Source organism: Myzus persicae, unplaced genomic scaffold (genome assembly GCF_001856785.1).
Source record: "Myzus persicae strain clone G006 unplaced genomic scaffold, MPER_G0061.0, whole genome shotgun sequence".
Classification (NCBI taxonomy): Eukaryota; Metazoa; Arthropoda; class Insecta; order Hemiptera; family Aphididae; genus Myzus; species Myzus persicae.
The window spans coordinates 37,836-50,247 of NW_019103025.1; the positions used below are offsets into that span (position 1 = coordinate 37,836).

General features: G+C 30.5%; 1 protein-coding gene and 1 pseudogene across 1 annotated transcript; both read right to left on the reverse strand.

Moving 5' to 3' along the window:
• LOC111033617 lies at positions 1–625 on the reverse strand (annotated as a pseudogene).
• A 3,081-nt stretch (positions 626–3,706) lies between these two features.
• LOC111033571 lies at positions 3,707–8,504 on the reverse strand. Its single transcript, XM_022314365.1, has 3 exons — positions 7,287–8,504; positions 6,158–6,418; positions 3,707–3,932 (listed from the first exon to the last, which is right to left on the reverse strand). Exons 1-3 carry the CDS (start codon positions 8,502–8,504, stop codon positions 3,714–3,716), a joined length of 1,698 nt encoding a protein of 565 aa, XP_022170057.1. The 3' UTR covers positions 3,707–3,713.
• Between the last annotated feature and the right edge of the window lie 3,908 nt (positions 8,505–12,412).

Below are 12,412 nucleotides of genomic sequence, written 5' to 3' on the forward strand. Positions count from 1 at the left end.
CTATGCTGAATTCCGTCGGTTCACTGCAGCCTGTCTCACTCGTTCTTCTTCTTCTTTGACCGAAAGGATGTTTTCCACCATGCCGTAGAACAGCCTGAATCGCTCTTCGGCTTCTCTCAGGATCACATACTTCCCGTGAGCGTCCGCCGGCAGGAGCTCGAACGCCGGTCCGCAGATGATGTCCGGAACGTCGTCAGCGCTCGGTCGATGGCCAATCCTGGCGCTCAGGGCTTCACGAAGGCCATCCCAAAGGGGGCAATCGAACAGCGTGTGTTCGACGGTGTCCGATTCGCCCGAACACTGCCAGCAACGAGGGCTGGCGGCCCTGTTCATGCGATGGAGGTACCACTCGAAATAGCCGTGGCCCGTGAGTGCCTGTGTCATGTGGAACGTCAGAGGCACCCACGGGACAGTCCTTCCTAGCCATCTTGCCAGGTCAGGGATGACGCGGCGCGTCCAGGCCGCCTTCGGGGTGGCAAGCCATCTTGTCTGCCAGGCGACGATCGTGGCTTTTCTTGCCTCAAGTTTCACGGCCGCTTTAGAAGGCCGTTGTTCGCCGGGCTCCATAGCGGCGCGCAGTCGGGATCCGACGTACTGTCTCTCCAAGCAGATCAACGGGCGGCATACAGGCCAAAACCCGGGCGGCCTCGTCCGACACGGTGCGGTAGGACCGGATTACCCTCAAGGCGGCGGTCCTCTGCGGATGGATCAAGATCGCCCTGGTTCTGGCGACTCCTGTAACGGAAGGGATCCAGACGGGAGCAGCGTACAATAACTGGCTTTCCACAACAGACGCAATTATTTAATGTACAGAGTGCGATCGGAATAATAGGTATTTTCCTAAGAAGAAAGGTCATATTTCTTACGTAGGTAATCCGAATGCATCCCAATTACTTTCTGACCCCAGCTGTGGCCTGTGCATCGAGGAGGCCCCAGATTAACAGATACATTATACAACAATTTATACCCAAACAAATACATAAAAAAAACTATCATATCATTTAATTATTGAATAAGGTTAGCTCAAACATAGCTCAGCAAATACCTATGTAAAATCATATTTGAACATTACCGTGGGTGTTGAAAGAATCAACGATCTTACTAATGTTATGAAAGAAGAAGTCAACTATTCAAAGTATTTCAAACATAAAATACAAATGTACATACTTTGTTGTCTTCGTCTTACCAGTTCATAACATGGCAAGTGTTAAGGTCAGCAGATCACACTTACCTCTGTTAGTTTAAATATTAGAGTGAATTGACCTCTTATAAAATATGAAGGTAAGATGATTCCCTAGTGCATTTCATTGGATTTTTATTATATTTTAAAACTTTAAAATAGCTTACGATTTTAAAATACTCATAACTCACTTTAAAATTAGAATATAATAAAAATCCTTTCCTAAAATAACCTAAGACGGAGACAACAAATGTCGGTGTAACGTAATCTTCAAAATCGCCAGTATCAGTTTTTTAAAAATATTATATTTTATTTATACTATTTTGATTTCACAAAAGTTATAAATATAAAATATACATTTGTTTTATATATATTAATATTGTATTATTATACATTAGTAATTAAATTATAAAAGTAAATATTATTATTACTTTTTTTTTACTGCATTAAATAAATTCGTCTTCTCCAAGCAACCTATTTATTGATTTGTCACAAGTAGCTAATCAATTGTTTACTATCATTTAATTTTTATATTACTTTTTACTATTTATGTTGATATTTATCCATAATTCACGCAAACAATTAAAAGTGGGATAATACAATACGAGTATATGTCTTTTCTTATATTATAGTGTGGTAAAATTTCAAATTGGCCTTCTTGAGGACACATGTAAACTCTGCCAGAAAAAAAACAGATAACATTTGGTTCATGGAAACTCTACCAGTAAAACCAATCAAGTGAAAATCAAGTCATAATATAAAATTAATACAATGGACAGATATCATGTACATTGCTCTAATATCCCAAAAAATATACAAAAATTAATAAATATAATAACTGTCAGAACAAATCATGCAAATTAACATTTGTAGGTATTAATGTATTATCATAATAAATAATTTTAATAATCATAAAATATGTATCTAGCAACTTAGGTATGTTATGTTATGTTATAAATGTGAAACTGTGAACTCAAATGATGAGATAAAATTTGCAGACATTTTGACATCTCAGTCTAATATAAATCCATTATCAAAACTATTTATAACGTTCTCTAACACTATCATATTGGATTTTTGAGCTTCTTTAGTTGAGATATATTATTAAGTTTTACATAAGCACTGATGGAGGTTCTAAATATCCATTAGGTATAGGTAAGAAAATAAAAAAGGTGGAGTTTACATTAGACCATTTTATTACCTTTTTATTTAACCGGTATTCTGGCAGAGTTTTCAATCGCCCCTTCTTGAAACCTTACACACCTGAAAAACTCTGAGATTACTCCCCTGTAAGGTAGGTACAGGCTGATACAGGTGTACATAATATACACCTGAATACAACTGTTGTGAGTTGGGACTTGTAATTCACAAATATAATATTTTGAAGCCGGAATAATGGATAAGGTAATAAGAACATATAAAAAATAATAGGTACAACTTACAACTATGATACCTTTTACATCAGACTTATTAGAGTATAGGTAGATGGTATTGTCCGAGTTGCGGTCGCAATAGACGAATTGCGGTCTTAATAATATTGAAGCTTAAATTAACGTCTTAATTGCGGTCAGTATCCGGTTATCGATTATCCGATGCTCTTATCCGATTTTCACGCCAATAATTTCACGATCTAACGGTGAAGCAGTATTTTGTACCTATATCAGTATCCCTTTTTAGCAAAATTTTGTAATTTATTATTTTCACGTATAATTACACCAATTATTATGATACGAGGCGCCAGCTTTATCCACAATGTTATCGTACGTCAACGTAAGTCAACGTTATATCGTTTAGTCTATTGCAAGACGTTTTTGTATCAACACGTTAAAATGCCACAACTATCTGCAATGTATAGTGAAAAAGGGAAAATTTTGCTTGTATTAAATAATTTTAAATTTAGAGAGTACCGTCTTCTTAAGACAGGAGAAATGTCTTGGAGTTGCACTAATAAAAATTGTGAAATGTGCATCATACAAATATGAGTAACTAACACAACTAACTATAAATTTGTATTTTGACGTAACGTATTTTGATCGTTTAATTTTTGTATTTAGCATAATAATATGTAACTTTGTCAATATTTAAAACATAATAATTATTAATCATATTTTTTTACCGCAACTAGGATTTTTACTTATTTTGATATTTTACCTGTTTTGATCCCGACCGCAACTCGGATTTTTTTTTTTACCTATTATAATCTCAACCGCAACTCGGTATCAACCAGGTAGATAGATAGGTAAATAGGTAAAAGAAATTAGCCAATAAGTACCAATACCATAGTATATACTATATAATATATTATATCCATCATTACACTTATAATTTTATTATACGTAAAATCGAACTTTTTGAAAATGTATATTGGTCGCTTAAAAATCCTAGAATAGCCCCAGATCGATCTGTTTTAGTGTAATAACACTTAATAACTGACAAGTATTATAATTTATTAAACACGACGGACGTTCAAAATTAGAACGGCGGCATATTATATTATTTCCGTTACTTCCGGTTTACCCACACGAAACCAAATTTAATTCATCCGCTCCTTGCAACGATATGACCCAAAGGCATCCACGCTGATCACTTGAAAATAGCTACCTTCTGTTTTAATCACCTTGTGCAGTTTTCTAACGCCCTGACCATCACTTGGACATCCGGAGAACTTCGGAGACTTGCGAATGCCGATTGAAGTATGAGGTTTGAAGCATTTCATCATTCTTTTATTTTTGATTACAAAACTAGGGGATACCTGTATAAAATATAAAACAGTGCAAACAAAAATGTATAATTATTATTATTATTTTATACTCTGAGCAATTATATTGGTTTTACAATAAATTTTAGCCACCCACTCAAATCTCACACTCAAATTCCAACCATATAGTATGTGTAAAGAAAAAACATGCTTTTAGAGCATACCTTTTAACTAATAAAATCCGTTTTGTAATAATTTAGAGTGGTAAACTTTGTCACGGTAACGAAACAATTACAACAGCATTATCAACTCTTTACAATACATTTTTAGATAATTATCTTAATCCGTTTAATATGATAAAATAAAAATATTATACTTTTCTTTAAGAAACTAAATTTATTTATAATTTAATCTTTATAAAGTCAGTTACATGACATATTATAAGTTATAATTCTTGATGTTGAATCTTTATATATAAAATAAACTAATATTATAGTCTCAAAATATTATAATTTACATTTGAATATTTATGATTAAAAAAATATATATATTATAATTATTATAATAATTTTATTATTCGGGATACTTATTATTTAATCAATTCAAGAAATAACTATAAAATATTAAATTATTATAATAATTAATAAGTTATTAATAACTAACAAAGCGTAAGTATTTAAGTAAATATAATTTTTGTAATCATTTACATTTTGGATAATTATTTTTATAATCAAAATTATTTTTTTATTAAATTTCATTATTATCGACTATCTTATACATATATTATGGTAAATGGACATTTTTGATGCATAAATTTCTCCCTCTACCCATAACTACTTTTAAAAGTTTATTATTTAATAAAATTATATTATACTTACTATTTAATATGAAATTATTTATTTTTCGTTAAGGTAATGTCTAATGTTGTCTAAAGACAGACATCCAAATATTTTATTTAGAAAATCTTTTAACTATTAGTTATGTATTTTTATTTGAAATTATATATTACTCAATTTTTTTTTTAAAAATTACTTTTTATTGTGTCAAATATATATTATGTATTATCATATACTTAATATATAATACTTGTATTAAACATTACTAATTTTTTTTTTTTTTTTATAATAGCAATTTGTACTGTTTCAAGTAGACCATGATAAAAAATACAAATACTTAAATACCTACATCTATAATTTATTATATTTGTGAAAATATTTGAAAATTCATTCTGTATTCAGATAAAATTAGACAAGAGGCAAAAAAAAAATTTGACTTAAATAGTTAACTTTCAAGTAAGTATGGGGGAAATGTACCATCAAAAAATGTATCAGGGTAAGATGTTCTACTACACCGAAAACAGACAGGGGGAGAGGGTTTCCTTGATTCATATATTATTAAATTATCGTTTACAAAAACACTAAATAACCAAAGGCAACCTATTTCATATAATAATTTTATTTTTCACTCATAACTCATAAAATAAGATTTTCTCTGGTAATCGTTATTGAACAGAAATTTAGAATTATAATTTAATATTAAATTTATAAATTATTTTTATATTATATTTTTATTTGTCACGACCGTCTGCCTTACAGTAACAAATATGGAATAAGTCTACCGGAAGTTCTTATCGACAGAGTAAGGTATATACTATATGTATATACTCACTCCTATATTCAACTGCTGCCGATATAAATGTATAATATATTACAATCGATGTGCGGAGTAGCGCGTAGTGGTCTGGAGACGGTTAAATTTATGACGATATAACCTGAACAATTATTTATGTCTGAAATATATGCATTAATAACGTCAGCTGTTATTGAGTGATAATTTTCTATGTACAAAACATATTTTTAGTTCAAACCGAAAACATTTTTCTGGCGATTATATAAAGATATTATATTATAATATTATTCCCAATGTAAATATATTTATATTATATATATATATATATATATATTTAAATAACTAAATTATATAACCTAATTACAATATTTGTAATAATTCTTGTTCATAATGGCAACAAGCAACTATATTGACCTAAATCGTTTAATTCGTTTACCAACCAATAAATATTTCTAATTTTTTTAAACTTGAAGAAATATAATATTTTTTTAAAATTTTATATAAAAATAAAAATAATTTTGTTTTTTTAAATATTATTTTATTTTTTAAATCCAAATGGCAAACACTAAATGTCTGATAATTGTGTTATCGTTACGTTAGCCATCAATATCGTGACTCACGAGCTATCATATTATTAAGGTAAACTTCACCTGGATACTTTTATTGCACAACAATTTTCGGTGACTTAAATCTTTTTTACAAAAATCAGACATCAGTTTTTTCTCTGTCATTACATTGACCACTTTATCAATGGCAATCTGAATCCATTTATTCTTATACATTGTATCTACTCGCCCATCCAAAGAATCAATCCGACGAACTACAGTTTTTAACCATGACATGGTAAAGACGCCATCATTCTGTAATGCCCATCGACTGATATGATTAATAATGTTTGAATCAGTAATGACCTACAGAAAATATAAAAATAATGCCCACTATAAATAAGCAATAGGTAGTATATTATATTATAAAATTAATCATAAAATGTTATTGTCCCTATAATAAATCATTATATTACATTAAAATAGATTAATATAGTAGGTAGGTATATTGAATAGTATAATATATAAATATCCATAAAAGAGAGTCTTTATGTAAGAGACAAGTCTTAAAAGTGGTGCGCCCATATGCTGCGATTACGCAAAAAAATACATATTTTTATGGATATTTGATAATTAATAAAATTTAAGTTTTCGAAAAACACAATTCATAGACTAAAAAAAAAGACTATTTAAAAAAGTTTTAATTTATTTTTCAACATTTTGCATAACAATATTATTATCCACAACAATTTAAATAATATGTATAGGTTATCAAATTTGGAATCTTTTAAGATTAAGATCTTAACTTTAAATAATGATTACCTAGGTAATATAACTTAAATTCAAATTTGAATGCAAAATTTTAAAATTTTTCAAGATGAATCATTTTAAAATCAAACAAATATCTAATATCTCATAAAAAATACATTAAAAAAGTAAAATTAATTTTAAAAACAAGTACCTATCAAGATACTAGCGTAGGAGATCAGCGTTTAAATTAAACATAAAAAAAATAATGGTGAAGTACTGACTGGAGAAACATTTTTTTCTGTATTTATAATTTTTACAATCTGTAATATTATAGTTTTGGATATACGTAAAATTTAAGATTCATAATTTCGGCCATTGCCCATTGATAATACCGCTGTGTATTGTGTATATATACCTATAATGTGTAGTCTATTTAATTAAAATAGAAAAAACTAATTAAAATAACTTTATTATGCATTTATACCTCAAGTCCAACGTAGCCATTTTTCTCGTTTATTACTTGTTCATTATATTTATTGTTATTTAATGACTCTATATTTTGCTGCAAATTCAGTCCTTTTAATTTTTCCTTTTCAGCATAATATTTTGCACTATTTATTTTCATTTGTTTTTGCTTTAATTTTTCTTCATTTGCTTTCTTTTTTAACGATTTTTCTGCTAACATTTTGCTTAACTCTTTAGCACGAAGATCCTTCTCTATATTCTCCAAGTCTCGTTTCCTTATAAGTTCTTCAAGTCTTAGTTTTTTTTCTCTTTCAGCTTCTGCTTTATGTAATAAAACCATTTTAGCTAATCTTTTTTTCCGTTCATTTTCCTTCAGCATTTTAGCCAATTCGGCCCTTTCATGTATTGATTTTGACATTAGTGATTCAGCAAGTTTTTGATTTTGATTTATTTTATCTGTAGTATTTAAAACTACTTTAGATTTTTTGGGTGATTTAAAGCTAGTAGCCGATCGTTTATTCTTCGTCCATAGAAATTCTCCGTTTATGACATAAATGGAGTCAGTTTTATTTTTCACTTTATACAATACGTCTACCTCAATACCCTTCCGTTGTAACTGCAATGCGTCATCATAAGCAAAGCGATGATTGTAAGTCCCTTTCCCTGGAAGTTCTGGACACAGCACGGTGCGCTTCTTTTTTTGTATTTCTCTATTAAAACCAAAACTACACATAGAATATTTCAGTAATGATTTGTTTTTATTATTTTTATTTTTATTTACGTATGCTTTATATTTAGTTGAGCTTTGATCAAATTGTCCACTACTTTTATACGTAGATTTGAATTTGGCTCTTAACTTTTGTTGAACATCTTTATACTTAGAAAATTTTCGACTAAAAATTTTTGATGGCATTTTTAACATTTTTTTTTCAGCTTTCACAATGTCTGGACACTGAAATTTTTCATGAATTTTTATTTTGTGTTTCACTATCTTGTTAGCTCTGATTCTTTTTGACAAATCAACTGGTTTATAGTTACAATATTTTTCGTTTTCACCGGCTTCATAATTATTAATTTTATTTTTAACGTTTACTACAGACATTTTAGTTTTTAATAATCGAATTTTATCTTTTTTACTTTTAGTTTTTAGTAATTTTAACTGTTTGCAACTATTTATACATTTCAATAGTGATTCTCTTATCATACGTTTTGGTCCCATAACTTTTGTTGGTTTCATTATAAGAAAACCCGTGTGTTTTTAACAAATATTTTTTGACAGTGAATTTTTCTAAAACAAATTAAATTAAAACTAAACATTTTTTGAGTTATAAATAAATTACGAATGTATTAAATTAAAACAAATAGATAATATACTTACAAATTACAAAATAAAATTACAAAAAGCAAGTATCTACTACCTATATTTATTGAGCTTACTTTATTTAATAAATGCGGGGTTCAATTACTATGACAATTAATTATAAGTAATAGATTCTACGGAGTGATTCATTTAACAATCAACAATCATTATATTATAATTGTCGTTCTTTGTATGTAAATAATTGCATAAATCAATATTATTCATGAAAATATACAAAAAAAATATTGACGTAATAATGACTTCCTTACAATGATAACATGATTTTATAATGTAATGTGTTTAAAATATTATTTAGATATAGCCAGTATAGGATTTACTGCAAAATAAAAATAGGTATGAAATTTGACAACAGTTTTATCCGCCCACATCCAATTGTTTTCTATGTGCTGTCTTAAGTTAGTGGTACGGGGTGTAGACGGTCACCCGCAGTGATAACCGGACTCGAAACAATGTGATTGCGACCTCGTTCATTGCTCGTGTTATTAAAATATGAAATTTATCAACAATAAAACAATGTCGACAGTCAGCATTTTTCACGCCACAGTTTTTTTACTCCCGCAACATTAGTTTATGATGATAAGATGAAAATAAATATTCCAACAACATCGATGTATAAGTATAATTGGAAATAAGTGCATCGTGGCATCAGCAATAAACCGACGTTCTTATAACCATCACATATTCACAAAAAATTCACAATCGTAAAATCGGCTCAACGTCGTTATAAGAATTGCTTTATGTGAACTCGTTATGAGAATTGGAAAATAATTAAATTCTATAGGTACTTACTAACCACTATAGAGGGAAGACAAAAAAAATGACATTCTCTGATGCACGCGTGACAGACAATTATTACTGAAATATAATATAATATGTGCAACTATCTACTTTATTTAGTAATTATAGGTAGGTACACAAGTCAATATACTTGTGCACTAGGAAATGTCAATAAATACCATTAGGAAAAACCTATTAAGTACTTACTCATGCAAATATTTTACGCCAAAGTTGTCAGTGAGACATAATGTAATTAAAATATTACGAAGATGTCAATAACAAATATAAAATACGTCTTATAAGTTATAAGTATAACTTTGAACTTATGCTAAATGGTAAATAACCTTTCAAACTGCGATTATTTCTAGGAAATAATTTTTATGATTTAATTTTAAGTAATACAATTTATCCACCCATTTTCGATGCCATTTTTTTAACAAAAATAAAAATCTTGCCAATCACTTTTTTAATTACTGCTATAGCTTGTAATGAATAACGATTATTACTTTTTAATTTCAATATTTTTATATACATCCAATAATAGTGACAAACCAACGAAAATCACTCATAATATTAAAAACTATAAAAAGATAACACATCAACCGACATCACGATACTACTATCGTCGGCATTAATTTAATTAGTGGTAGGTACCTACATGGCCATATCCATTGAATTTGTCTACGGACCTTCGTAAGTAGGTATAATAACATACCAGTTGACAATCCGTTGGCAATCTTCTCGGAGACCGAGCCCGAGTAGATGAATAAACGTGAAATTAATATAATAACGAGTAACGATGTAAATATTAGGTGTTGAATACAAAGCTCGTCCTTGTATTCGGATTTTTTTCTTCTCATATTATTCTCACTATTCGGTCTTCGTGGTTGTGCTATACGGGTGAGTTGCAGTGTCGCGGCACTTGATTAACGGCTGCAGTGGCCGAAAACCGGTCGCTCGTGACTCGTGAGTATGCGAGTGTGTGTGTGTGTGTCACCTTTGCCGCGGCGGCGAGTGGAGAACACGACAACCGACCTAACTAATTAGCCGCCGAGCTAGCTCGCGCGAGCCCGACGGTATGGCCCTAATAGCGTTATCTGGTTCGGGCGACGTTTTATGGTGTTCCGTCGACGGTATTTGTGTGAATAATAATAAAAAAAAGAATTGTACACACATTCACACCGAAAAAAAAGAGAATTTTACTCAAGATTACACGCATGAGTTCCACATATACTATATAGGTGCCTTCCATAGGAGGTATATGCATACAGTAAAATAATAATTTACCAGCACGCGGTGATCGGCGGCGGGCGCCAAACAATAAAATACAAGCGGGTAACGATGGTATAATAATAATAATATACATATTATTATATAGGTAGGTACGTGTTTGGGAAGATAGGACGCCATTTCCGATATTGTACGACGCGGCGCGCGTGTGTGTAATAAAGCTTTATCGTGTTCGGATGTGTCGTGTCCAGCGCGAGGGCAGGACGTTAACAGAGGTGTTCGACAAGTCGTCGTCGGTGCTGTGTTGTCTCGTTCTTATTTTAATGGTCGTCCCGCAAACAACAGGTGCGGCGGGACCGGGTTTTCTTTTTTCCCGATAATTGCCTCGGCCAGACTACTATATCATACCTATAATACTATAACTTATATATTATAATATTACAATAATACAATTTTAGAAAATTCACTGGACGAGTATTATTTTATAGTCACCGTTAGGTAATATATCATGTACAATATAGTGCTATATTACATCACCATAGGTACCTGCAGTACTGCAGACGTACAGTGTATTGTTATACATAAATCTATATTATATAGTATAATATACGCAAACGCATAACATTATATTCGACAAATACGAAAATCCACCAGTTGGATAAACATTAAAATAATATAATATTGCTTACAATGTGGTGTGACCAGACATCCTAACTTAGCCAGTATTACCTACCCATATATCAGTACAACGAGTCACGGCTATCCTGCTAAATCGTATGCATCGTCGAGATGATAAAATAAAAGTGCCGGTTTTAATTAAACGTCCCGATTTCACAATGTCAATCTTAATTCACACAGTGTATCAACAATATTTAAAATAAAAATAAATTTAATACTTAATTATTATTGATTAACATTAACATATAGGCACTATTACAATGCAATTTACTTTATTTTAATTTTGTAATGACACAAATGGCTGTCCTATAAAAGAATATTTTAAAATATTTATACATTCGGTTTTACGTATGATTATTAATTGTATGACCTAAAATATGTTTTCCTACAATTATTCTGTACTAAGGCTGTAACTTGTATTTTTCAAGTACTTCGGTTCTCAAACATGCAGAACTTCACAATCCTATCCCCTCCTATACCTACTCATCCCTTTCTCAGAGTTTGGGTAGACTCGCAATACGTCCTGTGTTCTGCTTTTACGAAATAAATATCGGATCTCGTTAAAATGACGTGACATAATAATGAAATACCCATGTGGCATGTACAGAACGACAGTACTTAAAGATTGCTAAGTAGGTACCCACTTATATAAGTGATATAACACTAAGCAACAATGACACCATTGCGTACGTGTACAATCTAGATGCCAAAAACTCTACGAATATCTGTGTTTTTATCTTTTATGATATTCCGATGTTCGTATTTTTTCGTAATATATCTTTGATTCGTGTGTACACGAACCGTCCCGTGGAGAGATAAAATCCATTGTTTATTATTATTTACTAACCTACCTATATTACTATAATAGAAGTGTATTTATTATATTTATGGTATAGGTAGCTGCAGGTACCTCACCACACGAACTCCATGAGTAGGTATACTGAAATCATGACGTACGGTGAACACAAAATGATTACTATAAAATATAAATATATAATATTACCAGTTGAAACTATATTATGCTCTTATTGCTCCATTTTATTTTCACAAATGTCGAATAGCGTATAATTTATCTCAGT